Raw genomic sequence first — 27,874 nt, forward strand, 5'->3', positions numbered from 1 at the left:
ACAAAAAAACAAAAAAACACGTCCCCCACTACCAAGGGATGACTTCTAGGTACCTTAAATGCCATTAATTATTATGCAGTAAAAAGAAAAATCCCTAATGAAAGAAATCAAATTAAAAATCTAAGTTCAAACTGGATACCTGCAATAAAAAGGTCATGCCTCTTAGCACATCTTGAATAATAGCGTCCATTCTTAGCCTTATAACTTCTTACGAGTCAGCGCTTTCATCTCTCCTTACACAATACTCTTTAAGTATTATGGAACATTCCCAACAGTTACTCCTGGGCCACGTTCATGTACTGTGGTGCATTGCCACAGTGTTTCTCAAAGGGTGGTCTATAGTCCACCTGTCTAGAGCAATATGGAGTTTGAAAAAAAAAAAAAAAGACTGCTGGGCCATACCCTAAATGGACTGACTGAGAGTCTCTATGAATAAGACCTGAAAACTGTATTTCAATAGCTCCTAAGGTAACTGAGAAGCACACAAAAGTTTAAGAACCCTTGATCCACAGGAGTTTCAGTGGCAAGAGAAGCAGAAGCATTTATATTCATTGGTCCATGACGCTAAATGCAAGGGAAATAAAAATCAGCCTTCTCAAAGAAAAAAGTTAAAGAATGCTTGAGGATGAGTAAGCCATTACATGGAAAACTAATCCCCTCAACAAATACAACTGTGTATGTAGAATGCTCCAGTGTATGATGTCATGCTGAACAGGATGAGTGTGGCTCTGGCCCATGCGAGATTGGGATAGGCATATAGTTATAGAATTGCACTTTGCTGTATTCCTGCAAGCATGAAGACAATCTCCCTAGGGCACTTGATTTGCTCCTCATCAAAGAAAAGAAAACAAGGAGAACTTTCTGCTAATGCTATAAAAATATATCTATAAGTTCCTAAAACTGAGAGAAGACAAATTGACGTGTTGACCAGTTTAAAATACTCTCCTAAAATAGGAAGACCTGACCCAGTATGCCGGACCCCTGGCCAAGCCAACTAATGGTATTGCCTCCAAAAGTTTATCAAAATATATGTTATATGTTTGTCTTCTAAAACACTGCTTCCTAACCTTTCCCCTGTCAGCAGAAAAGTATGGGATATTTGTATGGCACCCTGGAATAAATGGACAAAGTTGCGGTGGCTTGGATGCAACTGGTCTGGGGCTTTTTCTTGCTCTTGGTCTCTCCCAACAGTCCAATGGCTAAGGACTTGCTATTCGAAGTGTGGTGCCAGACAGGAAGCAACAGGAGCACCAAGGTGCATATTAGAAGTTCAGAATCTCAGACTCTACCTCAGACCTACTGGATCAGAATCTGCATTTTAAGTAGATTCCCAGATGGTTAATATTCATAGTAAAGCTTGAGAAGCACTGGATAAGGAGTACACTTAAACTTAGAAAAAGGAATTAAATGTTGCTAAAGTATTCCTTCCATGATTGCCTTTATTAATTATCCGAATTTGATATGGTTTTAATATTTTCTATAAAGTTGATTTGGATGGACCCTAAAGGTATGTTACATGTATAAATGTGATTTAATTGTTATAAGTGTGCTGAATGCATAAAACTGTTTTATATACATTGCTAAAATTTCTGATTTGGGACATGTGGTCACTATAACTTTTCTAACACTATTTAAGTATTTCATATTATTATCCGAAACCACATGCTAGACGAGAAAATTTCATAAGTCTTCTACTTTCTTCAGTAGAAAGCAACTTTATTTGCCCTTATATTGTTGACTTCATATTTCATGGGGACACTCTTCTGATATCCTAGATTCTGATGAATTAGTCCACATTCAGACTATTTGTTGTTTAAATTAATTTATTAAGTTTGAATGCCAAATTTTATAGTTGTCTCTTAGGTAACTGTGGTATGTAGAGATATTCTTCATCAGTCAATTGCTTTTCTACTCAGTTATACTGGGCAGCCATTGCAGCATCCATCATAATTGTATTCAAATTTTGTATATTTACACAGATTACTGGAATGATGTGTAAATTATTATTGATTCAGCTCTCTTTCCTAACCCTTAGGGTATCTGTGTACAGATTTGTGTGCAAGCAGGATGTTTCTGTTAAGATTTAATATTCCATAATAAGTGACTTCAGCCTCTTACTTTTTAAATTGTGACACCAGTTTCTAATTTATTTTAGATACTAGTTTCTCATCTATTCTAGAGAATATATAACACATTATGTATAATTGCAGACATTTACATTGTTTACAAATTATAGAGTACTTCTTCAACATTCTGAGAAACTTACAAATGGATAACTTGAACATAATGCTTTTTAAATAATCTTCTACATACTAAGTGAGAATAAATTAGGCCTATTACAAATAGTGCTGCTATGAGCATTCTTGACATGATTTTTGGTGGACCTATGCACTGACTGATAATTGGTTTTAATAATTATTACTAAACAATTACTTTTGCTGTACTGATTTCATGCCAGATGAGAGTTCAAATGTTCAAACTTGGATAAATATTTGGATTGGATAAATATCCAATATATTGGATAAATATTCAGAATTTTAATCACTTGGCTCCTCGGCTCAGTTGGTTAAGCATCTGACTCTTGATTTCAGCTCAGGTCATGATCTCAGGGTCCTGAGGTGGAGCCCTGTGGGGCTCCTCACTCAGCATGGAGTCTTCTTGAGAATCTCTCTCTCCCTCTCTCTCTCTACCCTTCCTTCTGCTCTCTCTGTCTCTCTCTCACACAAATAAATAAATGAAATCTTTAAAAAAATAATTGTAATAACTTAGCTGACTTGACTTTCCCTTTCAGTTTGTCATTTAAATTTATTTAAAGATTTTACCACAGGTACCACATTTTTAGTTTCCACTTTAAGTTAATCTATAGGAAATAGTCTATTGCTTTATAGAATCTATTTAAAGGTAATTTTATATGCTTCTGAATTTCCCTTTTAGCAAAATAATCCTTCAAATGATTGCAGATTGATAACTATTAGTGAAAAGAAGTGATTCCACTCTACTTCATTTCCATAGGCTGGTTATTAATTTATTGAAATCAGAGGAGATTATGCACTGCTAACTGGGGGCAAGACCTCTTGAAAAGTGTAATCAAGAATGACCACATATGTTTAGTGCTGATCCAGGCGATGACTCCTCCTTCACAAAGATAACCCTTTGCAAAGGGGTAGAATAAAGTCACAGTATACAGATCCTCCACACAGGCAGGACTTGGCCTAGTCATCACTCCCAGAATTCAGGAGAAAAGAGTAGGACTACAGGCCTCATAGCTTTCTCAAATGCTATAAGAAGGTCCTGGTCAAAAAAATAATAATAAATGGACAAAATAATTATTAAGTGTGCTGAATGCTATGAAGGAAACAAATGGGGCTGGATGAAGAGTAATAGAGGGCTAACATATTTTATTTAGACCAGGAAATCAGAGAAAGCATCTTGGAGCAGGTGCATCTAAACTAAGATATAAAGGATGAAGACAAGAAGAATTTGCAGAAAGAAAGTATGTGCAGGGGCCATAAGGTGGGAATATGCTTAGAGTTTCCAAGGACTTATAAGAAGATCAAGGCAGTTGAGGCTAAGTGACAATTGAATGGGAGAGTGACACAAGATGTGTTTAGAAAGCTGGAGGGATGGGGGTGGGGGCCTGGATTACATGGGGAATGCCAGACCATAGTAAAGAATTGGGATTTTGTTCTAGTGGTACTGAGAAGCTATTGAAAAATTTTAATGTGAACAGTGATATGATCCCATTTGTGTTTTTGAAGATCACTCTCAGAGGTCTGTAGGGAGAAGGTCAGAAAGGGTGTTGGCAAAAACCCTCTAGGAAGCTGGTGAGCTGTCAAGTGCATGGGAACATGGCAGCCTAAACAGGGCTTCATTACAGATTAAATGCGAGATTAAGAGAAAAGAAAGAATTATGGATTTATTCACAAACTTTTTTTTTACAAGGTTTCTGCTATGAAGAGGGAAATACTATAGTGGTAATAGTTGTTAGGAAGCCCCTCTTTATTTTAAATTTCACCAAACAATTTGGAATCACCCATTAAATGAATAATTAGCAAATATTAGAATATTAGGCTTAATAAGAGGTTGCAGTGCTTTCCCTTGACTAACAAATATGTAATATAAATAGCTGTATATATTTTATAAAATGGAAGTTATAGAATAATCTCTTTAAAATAGCAGCCAATTACTGAGTGGTCATTGCTGGGTTAGGTGCTTTCTTATTTCATTTGGTCTTTGCAAGAACCCTGTGATGCAGGCAATACTGTCCCCATTTTAAGGATTTGTGAAGCTTTAGTTCAATAGTCTAAGCGATGTGTCCAAAGCCCCATAGATAGAATGCAGGATCAATTGGGATACAATAAATTGCAAGCAATGTAAACAACACAAATAAGCTTGGGTGCCAAAGAAGATACACAGATATTTAACATCTCATGGGCAAGAAAGCAGCGAAGCTGTAGGGGCACCTGGGTAGTACAGCCTGTTGAGCACCCTACTGTTAGTTTTGGCTTGGGTCATGATGTTAGGGTCCTGGGATCCAGGCAGAGTCTGCTTGAGATTCTGTTTCCCTCTCCCTCTGCCCCATCCATTCATGCTCACACGTGTTCTCTCTCTCCCTTCCTCCCTCCCCCATCCCTCTATATAAATAAGTCAAGAAAGAAAGAAAAAGAAAAGCAAGCAAGAAGGTAGCAGACCCAGATCTAAAAAGGTACTGAGACAGGGTCTCACAGGTTTTCTAGTACATTTTTTCCCTCATCTGTCATCTGTATCTGTTCCATGTTATTCTTTCTCCATCAGTTGGCTTTCCTTGTTTTTCTGTGGTTTCCTCCACTGTGTCCCCAAGCTTCACTCTCCAGTCAACCCAGTGAGGCCACATAGTATTCCCACTTTTTAAAAAAGATTTTATTTATTTATTCATGAGAGACACAGAGAAAGGGGCAGAGACATAGGCAGAGGGAGAAGCAGGCTTCCTGTGGGGAGCCCGATGCAGGACTCGATCCTGGGACCCCGGAAGCACGACCTGAGCCAAAGGCAGACACTCAACCACGGAGCCACCCAGGTGCCCCCTATTCACACTCTCAATTCGGAAACTTCAGGGAAGGGGGATCTGACTGGCCCAGTTCAGGAAGAGTATCCACCTTTCATCCAATCAGTATGGACAAGGAAACAGTGTGTCATTTACAGAACTGCTTCCAAGGCTTGCCCTGGGGGTGAGGTACAGGAGCAGGCAAGAGCATCCCTGGTGGGCTGGGCAGATACCGTAAAGGGTGTGCACTAATGTGACAAGCCAGGATTTGGATTTCTGGACCAATAATGGGAGAAAATTTTAGGGCAGTTAACATTTACTCTTTTATTATCATGCTGTTATTGAGGGTGTTTTGGAGTTATATAACTTTAGTTGTGAGGTTATTTTGCAAGTCTTGTAAAGATGTACAGAAGTCATTTTAGGGATCCCTGGGTGGCGCAGAGGTTTAGCGCCTGCCTTTGGCCCAGGGCGTGATACTGGAGACCCGGGATCAAATCCCGTATCGGGCTCCTGGTGCATGGAGCCTGCTTCTCCCTCTGCCTATGTCTCTGCGCCTCTCTCTCTCTCTCTCTCTCTGTGTGACTATCATAAATAAATAAAAATTTTAAAAAAAGTCATTTTACCCAGTATTTTTTTTTAAAGATTTTATTTATTTATTCATAGAGACACACACACAGAGAAAGGGAGAAGTGGGCTCCATGCAGGGAGCCCGACGTGGGACTCTATCCCAGGTCTCCAGGATCATGCCCCCGGCTGCAGGCGGCGCTAAACCACTGTGCCACTGGGGCTGCCCTTACCCAGTATTTCTAAAAACAGTTATGCCATGTTTGTTAAAATTATAAATTCTTGCTAACAGCTTTGGCTAGCTCTATTGTTATTATTAAAAACTCATTCATAAAGCAACCTTTGTGAATTAAATGGATGTAAGTTATAAAATGTGGAAAGTAATTATTTGTAATTTTTATTGAGAATATTTTGGACCTACCACTCGTATGGAATAGCATTCTGAAATTTAAACAGTGACTTTTTGCTTTTTTTTTTTTTTTTTGCTTTTTTTTTTTTTGTCCAATACTTTGTGATTAAATGAGGCCTATTATTATCTGTCATCTTGAAGTGTAAGAAACAACACTCATATGCATTTTGAATCTATGCAAACAGTCTTCATTTTATGAACATATAAGCCTATGAAGTATTCACATGTTGGTTTTGGGACTTTAAACTTGGCAAATTACAGATTCTCATTTTTTTATCTGTCACTGTTGGCTCCAAACAGTAAATTGAAACCACAGGATTTATCTGGCACATACACCAAGCTAATGTTTTTCCCTTGCTTTAAATTAGCTGCTACTTAATGACTAAGAAAGGGTGTATGAGATGGCAAATAGCATAAGAGCAATAACAAACACAAATCACTGCCAACCACACAAAGGCTGCTTGAATTTTGGCTGATTAAAAACCAAAACATGTCTATCATGTTGTATTCAGAAACTTCATAGCAACAGGTGAACACCCTAATCTTTGTTTAGTTTAGAAGAAGCCAATGAAAGGTAAGGACAAAAGGTCATTTCCATCTGAGTTGCATAAGAGGCCTATCAAGTGTGAACCTCCATTCCCTAAACTGGGGGAAGCTGAACCAAAGCCTTAGTATTTGCTTCTCAACATTGTATTTCTAGAGATTGCTACTTACCTATCCTAATAAATTTACTATAGTATCACTGCCAGATAAGAAAAAAGCATTAGGGCTCAGAAGTGTTGGAGTCCATGAAATTTAGACTTGGGGCTGGAGAGTTATTCTTTTTCTTAATGTAATCATGTTACCAAAATTAGGAATATCAGGCTACATTAGAGTTTTTCTGATCACAAATAAAAGAAAATGACAGGACTGGGTAGCTTATGTTGTCTAAACTGTACAGTCCAGGATTCCTCAAAATTACACAGGTTTGGATATCAAGGCATTAGATTGGCATAAGATGCTGTTGGCACATGTTAAAGGATCTTTCGGTCTAGAAAAAGACACTTTTCCTGCCGAGCTGTAGGTCTCTTGGAGCTGTTCAACAGTAGCTGTGCCCTGCAGCCTTTTTGGTGATAAATGATCCGTTTCAAATAAATGAAGTGGCAGCCAACTCTGCAGAAAGAATCACTTTCTAAAACAGAGAGACAGTTTGGGAGGGTCAGAAATACACAAACAGCATGGTAAAATAAAGTATATGCTGCTCTTTTTAATGGAAAAGATTGTTACTGGTTACATTTGCCAAATTCAATCAGTATGCCAAAAAGTCGAGGAATCTGGCAGGGACTGTGCAGAGCAGTTCCATCTTTCATCTATATTTCTTCTCTGTATTTATCTAGCTTCAGAAAATGCCAGGAATGTCTTTTCCTTCCGACTTGGCCCTTTTGCTAAACCACAGAAATACACCGGACGGCTTCTCGTAATTGTTTGGTTACTTATAGTACAGTCAGTCTTTAAACTTGTGAAAAATATATTCTTTCCATTGGAAATTTATGAAAAGCACCAACAACTGTTTGTTTTCATTTTCTGAAATTTACCCCAGGAACAAAAAAAAAAATCAGTTTTATTAATTGGCAGCTACTTGATTCAATACACAGAGGCAGGAGGCCAGCTCATTATTTTTGGCCTTCAGCTGACCCAAAATGGTTTTCTCGTATAAGAAGCTATTCACAGATGCTAGACATAAGAATTAATAATAATAATAATGGCATTTCAGACTTCATGAATAAGTAGTTTTTGGCACTCAGAAAATATCTTCTGTTTTTCACTTGAAAACAGCAATCCTGTTATATACGAAAAGTAAACAGTGCTTGAATTAGCACGTTGGAGTCTTTAATGTACCAAAAATATGCATGCATTAACATTCCCTTCTAAGGCTCCTTTTTTTTTTCACTTCCTTCAGGATCAATCAGTTTTTGTTAAGAAAAAAAATACAAAACTCTTGGGTTCTTAGGAGCTGTGTTCTCTGTATTTTCCAACCTATTGCCATGGTGTAAGATGTCTCTTTGAAATGTCTTTGGACACAAATTTAAAAGTACAGGTGCTAAACAAAAGTTACATTTTTAAAATCAAATTAATTATAGCTTTTTCAGATCGAAATCAGAGCAACTATGCCTGTGGTTCAGGAGTGATCAAACATAATGGCTTATCCTTATGGTTAACAAGTTAGGATTTGTTTATAATATCCTAGTTTGCAATATGCTTTTGGGAAAAAGCACTTCATTCTCTAGGTCTTTAGTTATCCATGAGTAAAAGTAAGAAAAATATTTCTAAAGTTGAAGCTATTATTCTTTATAACCCAAGTTTTAAGTTTGAATCCCCAAGGAGGAAAAAAATTAGAAAAGCACCCCTCTTTTCCATGTACAGCAGTGAAAACTGACATGCTTTTTGGGGGGGTCTCTTTATGACATGGGGCTTAGTATTTTTACCTCTGCTTATGGTAAGAAGTAACTTAAAATATGCACACTGACTAGTGCAAATATTGATACTTTCTCTAGGTCATGCTTTTCTGATTGGGGGAGATCTGATCACATTTCTGTGAAAATAAATTCCAAAAGGTATTTTTTTTCCTCAGATGGTCACTTGCCAGTGAAACTACTTATAAGAATGTTGACTGGATGATTTTACTCCACCTTGCATGCAGAAAAGTAAAAATGAAAATCTCTTTGAAAATTGTCATCTTTGCCAAAGAGAAGTAGAAACACATCTAAGATGTGTTGCATGATCAGCTAGGGACAGGTCTGCTGGCACAATGCTGCATGGTCAGAGGGCTGCACAGATGGAAATGCAGCATGCTTACTGAGACGTGGAGAGGAAGCAAAGATGCTGCTTTACTTTATGGTGAAACCGTGTATCAACAACAAATTATCATATGTCCGGATATATATCTGGATGAATATACCTTTCTTGCACCAAAATGTGCCCTCCATTTTGTTTGCACAAGTCCCAGAAATTCTCATAGTGGGGGAGTTTGGGTCTGGAAGTTGAGTGTTCAAGATCTGGACTTAGGTAACATTCAGTCCAGCTCTCTTGTCAAAACTAGGGCAAGTCCCCCCTCATACATATCTGTTAGTGGAGTTGTATTATTCAAATTTCATAAAAAATTATTACAACGTAAGAAGATAACTCAAAACTTTGCAAAATGTCAGCAAAGATATACAGATGGCAAACAAGCACATGAAAAGATGCTCAAAATCATCATCACTAATCATCACAGAAATGAAAACCAAAACTTCTTGAGAAACAGGCACACGCTCCTGGAATGGCGCAAATTCAAAAGCCTGACAATACAATGTGATGACAAGCATGTGGAGAAACCAGCACCCTTATATACTGCTCACACACTGGGAATGCAACAGGATACAGCCACCTTGGAAAACAGCTTGCTGGTTTCTTACAAAATTAAACATGCACCTACCATATGGCCCAGCCTCTCTGCCCCGAGCTATCCACCCAAGAGAAATGAAAACATGTGCACACAGAAACCTCTCTGTGAATAGTTATAGCAGCATTCTTCTTAATCACCAAAACACAGAAACAATCAAAATGTCCTTCAACAGGTGAATGGCTGAATGACAGGTACATCCATACAATGGAATATACTACCCAGCAATGAGAAGGAACAAGCCGTGACATATGCAACAATATGGACTGATCTCAAAAACCCTGTGTTGAGAGAAGCCCCATTTCTAGTTTTGAGGCTTAGCTGTGATTCACTTAACTCTCCTGATTAGGTTTGACTTTTATTAAATCAGTCCTCTGTGCTTCAGCTCCATTTTAAGTTTTAGCTCTGGCAACTCAATTAAATTAATAATTGATGATTAACCAGAAATTAACTATTAATCAGTTGATAACACTTATTAGTAATTAAATGGACACCACCGCCATGACTTCTCTGTATTTTTCATTCATTGATTGCTATCCTAAAAGAAATGATGTCCTATCATAGAAAGAATGATTTGATAATGAAGCCTTAAGACAAGAATCCAGGCAGCCTATAGGCACTAAAGCTGCCAAAAGCCATTTTTTAAGAATAAGAGCATCAGAATTTTCTGATGTACTTTTTATAGGATATAGCCAGTGATTTGCATGCAAATTTAGGTAGGTTTTGAAAAAATCATATTTTTTTATTTTTAAAGATTTATTTATTCATAGAGAGAGAGAGAGAGGCAGAGACGCAGAGGCAGAGGGAGAAGCAGGCTCCCCGCAGAGCCAGGAGCCTGATGCAGGACTCAACCCCAGGACCTTGGGATCACAACCTGAGCCAAAGGCAGACATTTAACTGAGCCACCCAGGTGCCCCGAAAAGATCATTTTAGTTGATAGCCATATATAATATATATAAGTATAATTTTTTTATATAAGTATAATTTAAACAGATGTCCCAAAGCCAGTCCATTGATTGAATTTAGAAAATTAAATATCAGGAAGAAACTTACTAATTAAATAAATAACACAGCAGTAAAATTTTTGGGGTTTGGTGCCATCAGAACTGGGTTTGAATTCTGCCTATGGGTGCAGCTGCCAAGTCACCCTGCTTTCCCAGGCTCCATGGTTCTAAAAGGATGATAATATGTACCTCAAATAGTTACTGAGAGGATGAAAATGACATATATAATATATACATCTTTCTATATAACATGACATGTATATACACACACACACACACACACACACACACTTACATATATATAAAGAGCCTGCCTCGCAGCGGGTGCATCAGAATGGCTGCTGCTATCCTTAAAAGAGTGGCATCTTGCCAAGTTGAGCTGTGGTGTGGGGCAGGTGGCTTTCTAACAGGCTTCTCCCTGGATTCAAGTCCAGTTCCTGTATACCGAACAAATCAGACAGCAGCAAAGTCCTTGACCTCGATGTTCCCAGTGTAGACAGAATTTGGCGTGCTGGCCTGAAAAATGCTGTGTGGACAGCCCTGTATCCATGGTGGGATCTGACCACAAATACAGCTCCCCAGAGAGGCTGCAGGCAGTACTGTGCCCCCCTAGAGGGTAGCTCTAGCTTAGCTCTTTCCTGTAGCTTGACCACAATGCAGAGGCCACACTTGTATCTACAGGTAGGAATGTGCTGCCGTGGCCACCTCCGCACCTTAGGTTGTGTGTTTTGTTGGGACCTCTGTGACTGGGTGTAACCTCAGAGTACGCCCTACGGTCACTGACAGTATAAAGCCAAATAACACAGGATATTTCAGGTTTCTGTCTAACTACACACAACTATCTGTTAAAAGTCCTCAAGCCATTTCTTCAGAGACCATATGACTCAGATATGTGTCCCCCGAATGTGTGTTTGGGTTTTTGGTGAAGAAGGTGATGTGACAATTCAATGGGAGAATCAGTAGAAAACCTTGGCTTGTGGCTGCCCTGATCAATCAAGGCTTTTGCAAAAGCCTCTTCTGTGAGCAAATACCATACTCCTAAATCCACCACTGCCTTTAAGACACTAACATGGTTTCCTTTGCTCTGAATGAGGCCTCATGTGATGGACTCTTGCCTGCCTCTCTACCATCACACCCGCCTTCTTTCCTCACTGCCCTTGTGGCATGGACTGCTGAGTGTCCACCCACATCCCTCCTCCACTCTTTGATGCTAATTTTAGCACAGCAAATGGCTTCCAGCCACAGGATACATCTCTCAGCCTCCCCTGAATCTTGCTATGACCCTGTGAATGAGAAGTGAGAAGTGATGCACGCTACTTGTGTTTCTCGCCCTACATCAAGGCTCACATGTGTATCCCAGGTCACATCCCTCTCCCTACTCCTGAAGGCTAAAGAATAGAGACCACTGGGTGGCTTTGGACTCTAGCCAACCCACTGACAGTGGTAGAGCCACGTTACTGCCCCTGGACCACTTGCTCAGTGTCACATGAGAGGAAACAAACTTCTAGGTTGTTTAAACCACTAAGTTTGGGAGTCTGTATGTGAAAATAGTTTATCCTGGACTCAACATACTCAGGGGCACCTGGGTGGCTCAGTAGGTTAAGCATCTGTCTTCAGCTCAGGTCATGATCCCAGGGTCTAGGGTTCGAGCCCCATGTCTGGCTTCCTGCTCAGGGGAACTGCTTCTCCCTCTCCACCCTGCTCTCTTACTATCTCTCTCTCTCAAAAAAAATAAAATACTTTTTAAAAAGTTAACCTACTCATAGGAGTTGATTTGGCAAGCATTTGGTACCTTTGTATGAAAAGACAGACACATGGTCTTGGATGGGAGACAGCTACTTGCCACGATGTACAAATGGAGAGCAGAGCAGGGGCTGACTGCTACTCATCTCTTCTGTTGGTGCCTCTGGGCTCCGCACAAACCCAAATCTCTAGTAGGTGGCCCCACCATTCTTCCTGTGTCTGGAATGTTCTCCAAATGCCCATACCACACTTTGCACTGCTCACATCCATCCTTTGGGCTTTGGATTCACTCTTGCTCCTCCGGGGAGTCTGTATTTACTGCCTGCCTACATATGTGCTCTCCTAGCACTGCCTCCTCTTCTCTGTTGTATGGACATCACTGTTTGTCTCGGGAGACTATAAGATTCCTGAAGGCAGAAGCCAGGCCTGTGTCATGCACTTCTGCATTGCCAGGCACAGTTCATGCCATGGTGCAGAACGTAGTGAATATCTGCTGAATGAAGCAATGAACTTCTCCCCATTTTTAGTACTGCCACATAACCACAATTAGGATCGAAATACTAATATTTCGAAATGCTCTGCAAATGTGAAGGCAAACAAAAGCAGCATTTGAGGAGGGTACATATTTATGATCTTTTTCTTCTGCATAGCCACAGAAGCCCAGGGCTTAAATTGTTTATTTTTGTTTTTAAACAATACAGAAAGGGGTTGGGATCCTATACTGCATTTGACTTTTCAACTCTATATTTTCCCTCTGCTAGAGAAGTTTAATTTTTCTCTGTGATTTTTTTTTTTTTTTTTTTTTTTTAGTTTGTACCCTGGAAAAGTAAGGTGATAAATACAGGCAATCATTGCAAAGTATGACTATTGCCGGGCGCTAATGTTTTCAAATTGCTGATGATTTTTAGGGACACCACAAACTGGCCGCACTGTAGGTAGCATTTGGCAGTCATAACTGGCAGCAGGAAATCAGACTGTAAATTTAGAAAGCATTGTACCATATTTGGGAATGCACCTCAAAGTCACCTCCAAATATGTCATGGTCATGTAGCTGGGGTTCAGAGTGAAGTTAACTATCCCTTATTATGTATTTTTGTGGTATGTGAAAAACTTCAAAAAGCATGGCTGGGAAAAAGAGAAAGCCAGTTTGTTGCATCAAGGTAAAAATTTCAAAGCTTTTAACTTTAAAAATTACCACTACCAAGTTAGGAAAGCCATTTAGCACTGATACTTTCTTCATAAACACTTGACTTTACTGAAATAATTTTAAAATTATTTCTGCTACTTATAATTTTAATGCTCATTAAGATCATTTTCATAGTAATGGCTTATGTCAGAGTAAGCTGATAGGCTGAAAAGAGATACTTAGTTTTTTTTTTAAATTTTTTTTATTTATTCATGATAGTCACACAGAGAGAGAAAGAGAGAGAGAGGCAGAGACACAGGCAGAGGGAGAAGCAGGCTCCATGTACCGGGAGCCCGACGTGGGATTCGATCCCGGGTCTCCAGGATCGCGCCCTGGGCCAAAGGCAGGCGCCAAACCGCTGCGCCACCCAGGGATCCCCTTAGTTTTAATACATGAGAACTTTAACATACCATAGGATCATGGAGAGGATAAGATTCTAATTGTGAATGTCTCCTCTTGAAATGCAACATTAAGTAAATCCTTTTACTCTGTGTTAAGGCATAACACTTGAGGAGAAAAAATAGCTTTGCCGATTACGTGTATTATGGTAATTCATCCAATGTGCTTAGGGCTCCTCTAGTGCCCCAAAGGAGGAAACCAGTTGTCATGTAAGTTTCTAGGACATTTGTGACAAAGTTCTGCACCAAAGCAATTCAAAATAAGTAAGCTTTGCTATGGTCAGGAAACCTGACAGGGACACAAGGACAAGAGAACAGATAGAGGGGGCAGCCATTCCTGGGCAGCCTTCTTGAAGGGTCAGTCCTAGGAATAATCTCACTGAACAGTTTAGAAAAAAACATACACAATGAAATCCAGTCTGTGAACACAAGTAAGCTATGAGGAATATTAAGCAGAGAGATCCAGTGTCATTGTGCCCAGACAAAAGAGTAGCTGGTTAAGTTTTATTTTGGACCAGAAAAAAAAAATTCAAGCACTTTTGAAAAGGAATATGAGTTGAAATGAAAAAAAAAAAAAAAAAGGATCAGAAGGGCATTTTTAAAATCTCAGTTTTGTTTGTTGCTGGAGCTGAAATATGCAGAGCATCTTTTTTTTCCCATTTAAGTCCAATTTAGTTAACATACAGCATATAACTAGTTTCAGAGGTAGAATTTAGTGATTCACCATTGCATGTAACACCCAGTGCTCATTACATCAAATGCCCTCCTTAATGCCCATCACTTAGTTACCTCATACCTCCACTCAATATGCAGAGCATCTTAACCTCAAAGTAATGTTGATTGTGTTAGCCCCTGAAGACACAGAGATGAAAGTAAGGGGTTCAGCCTTCAGGAGAAGCTGTGAGTGTGTTTGACTGCAAACCAGTATGGTGTAGGAGCAATGGTCCACCACTGGTGGAGGTGGGCATCTAAAAGGTCAACCACAGCTAGATCCTGGCCCCACAGATTACACATAGCAAACAAGGGAGCCACATGCTCCTATAAGACCCACAGGAGAGTTTTCAGGAACAGAGAGGCCCCATTGAATGAAAGAATTGCTGATGGAGGCAGTTGACTATGACTACAGATTTCAAGATCAGGTGCAGGCATGATGGCCCATGGACCAGGGAAAACTAGACACACCTCAGGAAGTGCTAGCCCCGGGAGTCCAGGTCCAGAAATCAGGCCAGACCACCTCCCTCTCCATGGGTACTTACACCAAGGGATGCAGTGTGTATATATGGGTAAGAGCATGGGATCTGGAGCCTGTGTTCAAATCCTGGCTTTCCCAAACATTGCAACTTTGGGCAAGTGACTTAATCTCTCTATGCTTTAGTTTCCTCATCTGTAACACTAGACTATTAATGATAGTATTTAACTTTGGGTTTGTTGAGAGCATTAAATGAATTGACATATATAAGGCCCTTTGAATAGTACCTGATACCTGGCAGGCATTAATTGTTTGTTGAAATCTTAGCTATTGCTATTATTAGTTCCATCCTTCCCAAGGGATACCTATCCTCCCTGCCTCTCCTGGATCTTTAATGGTGGAATGAGTGGAGGAATGTCATTTCTGGTAAAGACTGGGTGATGATGATCTGAGAAAGCTTGCCTGAGCTTTCACTTATATCTGGCCTGGGCTTTGCTTTGTAAAGGGAGAGATCTTCCCCACCACCCATTCCCTGAGTCACTGGGCACAACAACCAGAAAGCTGGGAAGTCATTTATTCTCTGTCTCCTGGGTTCCCCTCCACAAGGCAGAGAGAGGGCTATTACCCTGGGCCACTGGCTGCCATATGCCTTGCTTCTCACCCTGTACACTTCTTGAGAGCTAGACTGTGCCTTTCCTATAGTGCCTTTCACATCACATCCCATCACAGGTGATCAGCAACATTTTCTTGATTGACACAGGAAACAAAGAACTGCCCCACCTGCTTATCATACCCAAAAAGATGTAATAGAGAAAAAATTTACTTAAAAGTAAAATCTTCGGATCCCTGGGTGGCGCAGCGGTTTGGCGCCTACCTTTGGCCCAGGGCGCGATCCTGGAGACCCGGGATCGAATCCCATATCGGGCTCCCGGTGCATGGAGCCTGCTTCTCCCTCTGCCTGTGTCTCTGCCTCTCTCTCTCTCTCTGTAACTATCATAAATAAATAAAAAAAATTAAAAAAAAAACGTAAAATCTTCCCAGAAATGTAAGATGTGTATTGAAGAAGCTAGATTAACATAAAATTAGTATTGATACAAATAAGCTACTTTAGTAACCCAGATCCAAGTAGATTTTAAAGTAAGATTGAAGGAATGACTTTATGAAAATGTCTGATCAGAATCTCTGGACTGGTCCTGGAATCAGCTTAGGGATGTGACCCATTCCAGTTCTCTCAGGATACAGAGACAGGGTGAATAAATAAAAAAAATCTTTTAAAAAATGTAACACTTTGGTATATAATTGAAATTCTGTAGACTAAGTATTTGGCTTAAAAAATATCTTCTCTAAAATTTGTAAACAAAAATTTTCAAATCTGGGAACAGTAAACAAGGCTATCACTCGTGTAAAACTCAATAGCAATGTGTTTGAACTGTGTTCTACCAAATGTCTAGCTAAGACTATCGGAATAGAGGGACTGAGTTTCTGGGATTGTGGTGCAAGTAGTGGTTTGGGATAGTTGTTGAAAGGGTACAAGTGTAGATTGGGCAGATCTGTGTGGAATGAACAAATGATGAACAAGCTTACATCACCAGTTGAGGAGTGAGAAGCAAGGAGAGGTGTTTTGCAGTGAGAAAGAAATTCTAGAAAATGAGCATGGAGACCAAAGTTTGGCCCTCTTTCTATGGTGAAGATGAGTGGTTTTTTTGCATATCATAGAATCAAAGAAGGTACCAGAGAGTCACTATGAAAAACAAGAAGAAATAGGCAGAGTTCTAGGAACCCAAGCCCTACTTTTTCTTCAGATGTTCCATTTTGTCTTACATATGATATTTATGTATATATGAATTTCATGGGATAGTTAAGATTCAGTTTGAGGGCAGGAGAGGAAAAGATTTCCACTGCTTAAAAAATTTTTTTTTAAAATCACTGGCCTAAATACCATGCTTAGGGCCAGCCCTGAAGTTCTAAACAGCTAACCTAGCAAAAACCATGCAAGGTGGGCTCTGAAATGAACACAGTCTTTGTGTTCATTAATTAATAAAATTAATTCAGTTTCTTTCACTGAAATTTTAAATTCTTACACAGATGACACTAAGAAGTATCCTTTTAAATAATTTTAGCAAAAAAGAGAAGACTAAAATTAATATTTAGGCATATATTAAAAACTTCAAGGATTATCAGGAGTTTTTGTCAGAGTTGTTGGAAACATTACTTTGCAAAATTAATGGTCATATTTTTGGTTGCCATTTTTACAAATCTTAAACATTCGGTGGGTTTTAAAAGAGAAATTAAGTAAGCACAATCACATTTGACTTATTCCTTCCCACAAATTGTATCACAAAAGGAAAACATTTCCCAAATGGGTAGCAAGTGATGAGACAGACTTCTAAGGCACACTTGATACCAGTAGGGTGCAAGGAAAGGAAGACCAGAAGAGGCCTTGAGAATGAGGTTAAGTCAACTGGAGTTTAAGAAAAGCAACCATTGGGCAAAAAGAATCTTTCATTTAAGGTTATTTCCCAAGAAATTAGTCATTTATTTTCATCCTTATGAGCTTAGTTCCAATTTAGTAGGAGCAGGGAAAGCTATTTCTTTGACAATGAAGAAGAAAAAATGTGGCTCTTCTCTCCAGCCTTGTGCTTTATTTTTTTTTTTCCATATTAAGCTGCTCTTAAAGCTGAAAAGAAATCAAAATGAAATTGGGAAAGTGGTTTCACTAAAGGATTTTTTTTTCCTTTTCAATTCTTCAGCTTCAACTTTTCTGGATATCTTTCCATTTTTGCTCCCATGCAGGACGAATTCTATATCTAGTAAGGTATTTTAAATATTAACATGTCTTTGGTTTTGAATTCCTTCTAATAATGTGCCAGTTTTTGGAGATAAATATAAATGCAAACAATATAACATTAATAATTCAGACTGATTCTAGTATTGAGGAGTATTGTGGAAATCATTATCCCTTTTAATATATCCATTTTGAGATAATGCTTGGCCTTATTTTTATAGTAAACAATTTTAAATTTTTTCTTAGCTTGGCAAGATATAATTTTATAGTTTGACATCAGACTTTATAAATTCTTAGCATTTGCTAGAGCAAAGTAAACCAAACCAAAATCTTTCCAATGATAATTTCTTAAGGTAATTAAGCTAAATACCTTCTTATAAATGGCGCTTATCTTTTATTGTTTTAAAATACTTCCATGTGAAATTATCAATTATAGACCTACGTCTGTATTTAGTAGGGATATTACTCACATGAACTTGCATTCAAGATTAAAAAGAAAATTGAGTTACAGGCAGAAAATAATTTGACTTTCTGTCCTACACCTACAAACTTATCCTTAACTACATTCAGTCTATACACCTCTCTTGTCTTTGCGTGTTCCTTCTCCTGGCTATACTCCACTATACTCATGATCTCATTTTATCTCCAAAAGCTGGAGATTTTGACATTGGCTATTCCCTCTAACTTCTGCATATTTAATCTTAATATCTCATTGCCTACTTACTCATTTCATATTGCACCATCAGTTGATCACATCCACTATGGAATCCACCATATCAGAGGAGTTTCATTCTCTAGAGATCCTCATTTCTCCAGCTGTCCTTGATTCTTCAGCCAATTCCATTGGCTTTTACCTTCAAAAATTCTGAGATTGCTTTATTGGTAATCTCTAGAATTTTCAAGTATCCAAATCCAAGGTATTCTTTTCAGTCCTCAAATTACTTAATCTCCCTAAGTCTCATTATAATATTGATCCCACCATCTTCTTAAAGTGCCACCTTTCCTTAGCTCCTGTGATTCCATAGTCTCCTGGTCCTCCTTTCACCTCTTTGTTGACTCTTCATCTCCTTTGCGGGTCTCACTTCTTTCTGGCTAATCCACTTGTTATGACTTTTTAAATAACATAAGTAATGTATGTTCACTGATAACAAATTAGAAACTAAAGATGAAAAAAAAGATAAAAAATATTAACTGAAGCCTGCTGAAGAAGACCTCTGTGAATTTTTTTTTGAGGAACTTTGGCTTTGAACATCTTGAAAGATACAGAGATGTGATATATGTGTATATGTGATATCACACACATATTTACATAGCTTTATGAAGCCTATGTATCTTTATGAAGCCTTAACAACAGCTTTGAAAGCCATGGTCCATGAATTATGAGACTGGGTGACATTTCTCTTAGAGGGTATATAGAGAAAAGAAAAAATGAGAGGGTTGATATGATATCCTGAGTCATACCACGAAGGCAAAGAAAGAGGATTATGCACACACACACACACACACACACACACACACACACACAAGCAGAGTATTAAAGAGAAAAAATCAAAACAAATAAGGAAAGTGCTATTTTAGGAAAGTCAAGAAGAGAGATTATTTTGAGAACAAGGACATAACCAGTGGGACCAACTGAAAAGTGAAGAAAAACAAGAACAAAAAGCACATACTAGATTCATAGCAAAGCAATTTCTAATAACCTCAGAAAAGAGATGAGGAAATGAAGACAGCTAGTGAGGCCACTCTGGAAAGTTTGGCAGAGAAGAAGAGGGAACAAGAATGGTAGCTGAAAGGGGAGGTAAAGGCAGATTGGGTGGTTTTTTCTTTGTTTATTTTGTGTCCTGAGACAGTAGAAACTTGAGTGTGCTTATGTGCTCATTGGCAAGTGCAGGAAGAGAGGGGAGCCAGTGAAGGTATCGGACTGAGAATGATATGGAGCAAGCTCCTAGAGGAATGGAGAGGTAGGGGAACACAGAGCTTGAGGGCATGGAGATGAGTTTAGCCTGGAGGAGAGACACCTCTTGTGTATGACAGATGGCAAGGGGGAAAGGATGGGCACAATTGCAGTGGTAATCTATGCACGAGATGACAGGGAGCTGGGCAATTTCCCTTTTTGTGATTTCTATTTTCCCCATCAAGTAGGAGGCAAAGGCACAGGCTGAGAGCAAGGGAACTGAAGTAGTGAGTTGGGTAATTTGAGGAGAATAGAGAAAGTTTTAAATAGCTGCTGCAGAGAAAAAAAGCTGATGAGAAAGGATACCTTTGTGGATTGCCAGAATTGAGAGCCAGTTGAGATAAGAGACCATGAACATGTGTGCATTATCCAGAAGCTTAGTTGGGATCTGGGATTTCAATTTGTAATATCAGTATGTTAGGAGAATAGTAGAGAAAAGAGAGCTAAACTTAGTGATGGAAAAGCAGCTGACATGGTGAAGCCCAGAAGGTAGGTAAGAGCAGGAAGACTGTGAATATACAAGTGTCTCCTGTGTTTTCAGTCCCGTTCTGTCTCTACCAGAACCTGGAGCTTCTGCTAGAGGGCAATTAGAGGCAGATATGGAACAGTTACTGGATTAGTAAGGCCCAAGTATGACCATGAGAATAGCTGACTAGTTTTATGGAGTAGGGGTAAAAATCAATGGAACTGAGAAGGTCAAATTCTGAGGCTATGGGTGACATTATTGTTTGGGTCAAAGTGTTTATTTTTTTTATTTTGAGATGAGATGTCATCTTAAGTCACAATTTTATTCATGTTACCAAAAAACAAAAACAAAAACAAAAACAAAACACCAAAACAAACAAAACCCATAGTCAGTAGTTCAGATGTTAGCTAAGGCTGCCATTCCCATGATCATGTAGGAAATATTGGCTCAAGCTTCCCTCTGCTTTCCATGCCCTAGACAATGTCTAATTTAGAGGGAATTCTGTGTATTACCCAGAGTCTGATTATTTCATTCAGGTTATGGATTGTTTCATTCTTATAAGCATTTTGTACCCAGAGCTGACATAGATTTCAAATTTCACCCTTTTATCTTGTTCTCCCCACTAACTTCTACCTTGATGAGAATAATAAACAAAAACATTCTTATAAAGTCATTGTATACAAAGCAAAAAAATTTAATTAAAAAAATCAAAGATTTGTAGTGATGGAAGGAAGTATACATTGTAGCAATGCCAACAACTTCAAGACAGGTATTACATTTGGCAGCTGGTAAAAAACCCATGGCCGTTTCTGAACTAGGCTTTCATTCTCCCAGTGGATCACTTTACTGTCTCTTCCCTTCTCTGCCTTTTCTTCTTAAAAAGAAGAACAGATTCTCACAAATTGCTGATCTGAGTGATTCAGTTTTCTCTAGGCTATACCTTTCAAAGTTAGCTCCAGATCTTCTTGCATATCAAAAATTTGGCCTCATCCTTAAATCCAAGAAAGATGATAGTGGCTCAGATCACCGCAGCAGAGGTAAAGAGGTCAGATTCTGGGTACATTTTGAGGGTAAAACAGGATCGGTTCATGGCTTGGATAAAGGCAGTGAGAGAAAGCAAGAAGTCAGGGATACTCCAAAGTTTTTGGCCCAAGCAGCTAGAGAGATGAGTTGACATGAACTGAGGTGTGGAGGCCATAGGGAAATAGGTTTTGAAAGGGTCAGGGATTGAGCTCTGTTCATCCTCTGTGAAACTCAGTGTATTTTCTTTCCAAGTGCAGATGTCAAACAGGCAATTGAATGGTCTGAGCTGGAGACTTATATATACATATATTTGATAAATAAATAAATAAATAAATAAATAAATAAATAAATAAATAAAAAATATATATATATATATACAGCCTCTCTCAGAAAAATATTTCTAAATACTCTCTCAAAAACTGTTCTAACAATAGAACACAGGCAACCACATAGACTTTCAGTCTCTTCTCAATGGGAGATAACTCACGTTAAATGCAGGCATTGTATTAAGAGTTGATATCCAGGACATTTTTCCTGGAGTCTGAAGAAAACCTATAGCTTGTTCCAAGCATATTAAACTCTTGAATATACTTTTGCTTCCTTCTGAAATCTAACATTACGTTCAAGTGACTAAAAAAAAGACGGAGAATTGGAGAGGAGAAAATAACAAAATTTTGTAAATTCAAATTCAGTGGAAGAGTGACAACTGCCTGGCAGACCTCAGGAATCAGAATGTAAAGTCAACAGTGGGAGAAACTCAAAAAAAACCCAGCTTACAATGTGGAAGCCTCAAAATATTAAGAACTGGTAGCCCTAAGTGCCTCTGGAATTGGTCTGTAGGGTTCAGGATGGAGGCTATAATAAGGGAAACTGAGTAAAAGCTAGAGCCCCTTCCCTAACTCCACTCAGTAAGTCACTGCCCTTTCCCAACACAGCAGCTGCCCAAATAAAACAGTCTCTGGACTGGAGGACAGCAGCCCCTGTGAAGTAAAGATATTCTACTGAAGATGGAGATTAAGTGACCATATAAACACCGAAGCTAAATGGATGATCTGCCCTTCTCAGTCCCAAATTCCTACAAGTGAGTCCCTTCCTCTACAGGTTGGAGTTTGAAAAGCTCTTCCTTGGAGAATCTGACTAGCTCAACACAGAAGATTTCAAGATACTGACCTGGGGAAGACCCCAGCCAGCCTTTCCAGGGCCTCTGGTGGCTGTGGGAAACTGTTGTATGTGAATTAGAAAAAGATGTTCCCTCTGAGAAGATGTAGCTTTGTTGGTCTGAGACTTAAAAAGGAGATAACACGTTTGAGGGAAGAAAAAGGCATCCCTTCTTCCTTGACCAGTGAAATAGTGAGAAAATGAGAGCTGCTTTTCAGGCCCCTTTAATCCGGTGTTTTCATCGAGAGCACAATCCTGAGTGGCCTGAGACCACTCAGATTATCCTACAGTAAAACACAGCCAACAAGCCCCATTTATGTGCTCAAATTCTCTATTCACCCAACAAGTAACATCTGAAGAATGTTTTGAATATAGAAGACAAAAACTGAAACAAATGGAAACAAATCAGTGCTTGGAAGAAACATAGTGTAGCAGAGAGAATGAAAAAAGTGAACATCCTCAGAGAGATAGATAGATAGATAGATAGATAGAAAGAAAGAAAGAAAGAAAGAAAGAAAGAAAGAAAGAAAGAAAGAAAGAAAAAGAAAAAGAAAAAGAAAAGAGAGCATTCAGGGAACATGAATTGGAAGATAAATCTCTCAGAGGTCTCTATCCATTGAGAAGATCCAATAATTATAGGGGCACCTGGGGTCCAGTCAGTTAAGCCTCTGATTCTTGTTTTCAGTTCACATAGTGATTTCATGGGTCTTGGGATCGAGCCCCACATCAGACTCCATGCTCAGCAGGGAGCCTGCTTGTGTATTCTCTCCCTCTGCTCCTCCCCACCATTTGCTCTCACTTTCTTTCTCCCTCTGTCTCTCTAAAAATAAATAAATACATCTTTAAAAAAAAAAAGAAGAAGAAGAAGATCTAACAATTGTAAATATTTATGTCCCCAACTTGGGAGCACCCAAAAATATGTCAATTAAAAACAAACATAAAGAAACTCACTGATAATAATACAATAATAGTAGGGGACCTTAACACCCCACTGATTTCCAAGCAGAAAATCAACAAAGAAACAATGGCTTTGAATGACATACTGGATTAGATGAACTTAATAGATATATTAACACTTCATCATAAAGCAGCAGAAAACACATTATTTTCAAGTACACATTGAAGATTCTCCAGAATAGATCACATACTGGATCACAAGTCAGCCCTCAACAAATAACAAAAAGATTGAGATCATACCATCCATATTTTCAGACCACATGCTATAAAACTTGACATCAATCACAAGAAAAAAATTGGAAAGACCATAAATACAAGGAACTTAAGGAACATCCTACTAAAGAACAAATGGGCTAACCAGGAAATTAAAAAAGAAATTAAAAAAAATAATACATGGAAGCAAGTGAAAATGAAAACATGACAGTCCAAAACCTTTGGGATGCAGCAAAGACAGTCCTAAGAGGGAATTATATAGCAATACAGGCCTACTCTAGAAGCAAGAAAAATCTCAAATATTCAACCGAACCTTACACCTAAAAGAGCTAGAAAAGGAGCAGCAAATAAAGTGTAACATCAACGGAAAAAAGGAAATAGTAAAGATTAGAGCAGAGGTAAATGATATAGAAACAAACAAACAAACAGTAGAACAGATTGACAGTAAGAGCTGGTTCTTTGAAAGAATTAATAAAATTGATAAACCCTTAGCGAGACTTACCAAAAAGAAAAGAGAAGGTACCCAAATAAATAAAATCACAAATGAAAGAGGAGAGATCACTACTAACACCACAGAAATACAATTAGAATATTATGAAAAAATTATATGCCAACAAACTAGGCAATCTGGGAGAAATGGGTAAATTCCTAGAAACATACAAACTACCAAAACTGAACAGAAATAGAAAATTTGAACAGACCATAACCAGCAAAGAAATTGGAAGATTAATCAAAAATCTTCCAACCAACAAGAGTCCAGGACTAGGTAGCTTCATAGGCAAATTCTACCAGACATTTAAAGAAGAGTTACTTCTTTAACTTAATCTTCTAAAACTAAACTTATTCTTCTCACATTGTTTCCAAAAATAGAAATGAAAGGTACAATTCCAAAGTCATTCTACAAGGCCAGCATTACTTGATTCCAAAACCAAAGACCCCACTAAAAAGGAGGGGAGAATTATAGGCCAATAACCTTCATGACCATGGATGCAAAAATTCTCATCAAGATACTAGCAAATCAAATCCAACAGTACATTAAAAGAATTATTCACCATGATCAAGAGGGAATTATTCCTGGGCTGCCAGGATGGTTCAATATTCACAAATCAATCAATGTGATATACCACCTTAATAAAAGAAAGGATAAGACCCATGTGATCCTCTCAGATGCAGAAGAAGCATTTGGCAAAAGACAGCATCCATTCCTTATAAAAACCCTCAACAAAGTAGGAATAGATGGATAGATGAAACATACGTCGACATCATAAAAGCCATATTGGAAAGACCCACAGCTTATACCATCTTCCTGAGAGCTTTTCCTCCATGGTCAGGAACAAGGACAGGGATGCCTTGTTCTCACCACTACTATTTAACATAGTCCTGGCAGCCTTAGCCTCAGCAATCAGACAACAGAGAGAAGTAAAAGGCATCTAAATTGTCAAGGAAGTAGTCACTTTCACTATTTACAGATAACATGATACTCTATGTAGAAAACTTGAAAGACTCCATGAAAAAATTGCTAGAACAAACACATGAATTCAGTAAAGTCTCAGGATATAAAATCAACATACAAAAATCTCTTGCATTTCTATACAGCAATAATGAAGCAGCAGAAAAAGTCAAGGAATTGATCCCATTTACAATACACCAAGAATCGTAAGGTATCTAGGAATAAACCGAAGAGGATTAAACCGAACCCAAACCATAAGATGCCTAGGAATAAACTGAATCAAAGAACCAAAGACCTGTATTCTGAAAACTGTAGAACACTTATGAAAGAAATTAAAGAAGACACAAAGAAATGGAAAACATTCCATGCTTGTGGAAGAACAAACATTGTTAAAATGTCTATACTACCCAAAGCAATCCACACATTTAATGCAATCCCTATCAAAATACCACCAGCATTTTTCACAGAGCTAGACCAAACAATCCTAAAATTTGTACAGAAATTCAAAAGACCCTGAATAGCCAAAGCAATCCTGAAAATTTTAGAAAAGCAAAGCTGGAATCATCACGATTCCAGACTTCAAGCTCTATTGCAAAGCTGTGTCATCAAGACAGTATGGTACTAGCACAACAAATACAAGTACAACAAATGGTATGGTACTGGCACAACAAATACAGGTACATAGATCAATGGAACAGAACAGAGAATCCAGAAATGGACCTACAACTCTATGGTCAGCTATTCTTTGACAAAGCAGAAAGAATATCCAATGGGAAAAAAATCTCTTCAACACATGGTGTTGGGAAAACTGGACAGCAACATGCAGAAGAATGAAACTGGACCACTTTCTTGAAATAAATTCAAAATTGATGCAAGACTGAAATGTGAACCAGCAAACCACCAGAATCCTAGAGGAGAACACAGGCAGCAACCTCTTCACCCTGGGCCAGAGCAACTTCTTACTAGATACATCACTAGAGGAAAGGGAAACGAAAACAAAAATGAACTACTGGGAGTTAAGATAAAAATCTTCTGCACAATGAAGAAAACAGTCAAAAAAACTAAAAGCCTATGTAATGGGAGAAGATATTTGCAAATGACATATCTGAAAAAGGGTTAGTATCCGAAATCTATAAAGAACTTAGCAAACTCGACACCCCAAAAACAAATAATCCAGTTAAAAAATGGGCAGAAGACAAAATAGACATTTTTTCCAAAGACCCAGATGGCTAACAGATATATGAAAAGATGCTCAACATCACTCATCATCAGGGAGATAAAATACAAATCAAAACCACAATCACCTCACCTGTCAGAATGGCTAAAATTAACAACTCAGGAAACAATGTTAGTGAGGATGCAGAGAAAAGGGAACCGTCTTGGCACTGTTGGTGGGAAAGCAAGCTGGTGCAGCCACTCTGGAGAACATTTTGGAGGTTCCTCAAAAAGTTGAACTTTTTGCTCAAGGAATTGAGGAATTGCTATGCCCCAGCAATTGCACTACTAACGATACCAAAATACAGAAAGAATACATGCATCCCAATGTTTATAGCAACATTATCAACAATAGCCAAACTATGGAAAGAGCCCAGGTATCCATCGACTGATGAATGGATAAAGAAGATGTGGCATATATACCATAGAATATTAGCCATCAAAAAGAATGAAATTTTGCCATTTGTAACAATGTGGATAGAGCTAGAGTGTTTTATAAGCAAAATAAGCTAAGCAAAATAAGTCAGAGAAAGACAAATATATGATTTCACTCATATGTGGAATTTAAGAAACAAAACAGATGAATATATGGGAATGGGGAAAATTAGGGGGAAGCAAACTGTAAGAGATACTTCATGATAGAGAACAAACCGAGGTTGCTGGAGGGGTGGTAAGAGGGGATGGGCTAGGTGGGTGATGGGTATTAAGGAGGGCATTTGTTGGGATCCCTGGGTGGCGCAGCGGTTTGGCGCCTGCCTTTGGCCCAGGGCGCGATCCTGGAGACCCAGGATCAAATCCCACGTCAGGCTCCCGGTGCATGGAGCCTGCTTCTCCCTCTGCCTGTGTCTCTGCCTCTCTCTCTCTGTGTGTGTGACTATCATAAATAAATAAAAATTTAAAAAAAAAAAGGAGGGCATTTGTGATGAGCACTGGGTGTTGTATGTGATGAATCACTAAATTCTACTCCAGAAACCAATATTGCACTGTATGTTAACTAACTAAAATTTAAATAAAAATTTAAAAAGAAAAAAACTCTCAGAAAGAGTAAAAACATAAAGAGATGAAAAAAGGAAAGATAAAAATAAAAAAAAAAAAACAGTGCAAAAGATCTAACTTCAGAATATTAGTTCCACAAAGGAATAACTGAGAAAATGGAGAGGAGGAAATGAAATGAAATAGTTCAATAGAATTTCCCAGAGTTGGAGTACATGACTTACCAGATTGAAATGATGCATCAGGTTCCCTGTATACAATGGATAAAAGTATACCTATCCACAAGATATAGCACTGTAAAATTTTAGAACATTAAGTATAATAATAATAATAGTAATAATAATAATGAAAGATTCTGTAATGTTCAGAAGAGAAAGGATAGAAAAAGAAGATAGAGTGAACAAGAGAAACCAAACATGAAGAACACTTTGGGCTTCTCAACAGTAACATTGGAAGCAAGAAGAAAATGGAGGAATGCCTTCAAAACTCATCCAACTCTTCAAAATTATTTCTCACCTAGAATCCTATATTCAGTAAAACTCTTAATCAAGTCATAGAAAAGACATGTGAGTCTTAAGAAGTTTACCTCCTTTGCACATTTGTCAAGAGGCTACTGGAGAGTGTGACTCTGCCAGTATCTTTAAATCTTCAAAGAGAATGTTGAGTTATACTTTTTGTTGGTGGTGGTGGTTGACTATGCATTTTTTTTAAATTTATTGGAGT

General features: G+C 38.4%; 1 protein-coding gene and 1 long non-coding RNA gene across 14 annotated transcripts in view; one reads left to right on the top strand and one right to left on the bottom strand.

Moving 5' to 3' along the window:
* Positions 1-27,874, top strand: part of LOC144309468 (outer dynein arm-docking complex subunit 2-like) — a 262,922-nt gene that overhangs the window by 182,679 nt on the left and 52,369 nt on the right. For 8 of the 12 annotated variants that reach the window (XM_077890538.1, XM_077890540.1, XM_077890543.1 and 5 more), the window contains one exon: positions 17,688-17,747. The exons of 3 other annotated variants lie outside the window; for them this stretch is intronic. In XM_077890538.1, coding sequence (XP_077746664.1) covers positions 17,688-17,747 — 60 coding nt within the window. Of the gene's footprint in view, positions 1-17,687; positions 17,753-27,874 lie in introns of all 12 variants that reach the window. One more of the 12 variants, XM_077890547.1, reaches the window with a different exon arrangement.
* The window catches only part of LOC144309472 (uncharacterized), a 183,875-nt gene that overhangs the window by 84,872 nt on the left and 71,129 nt on the right, over positions 1-27,874 (bottom strand). The window lies entirely within an intron of this gene.

The sequence above is a fragment of the Canis aureus genome, unplaced genomic scaffold (assembly GCF_053574225.1).
Source record: "Canis aureus isolate CA01 unplaced genomic scaffold, VMU_Caureus_v.1.0 NW_027326412.1_RagTag, whole genome shotgun sequence".
NCBI lineage: Eukaryota > Metazoa > Chordata > Mammalia > Carnivora > Canidae > Canis > Canis aureus.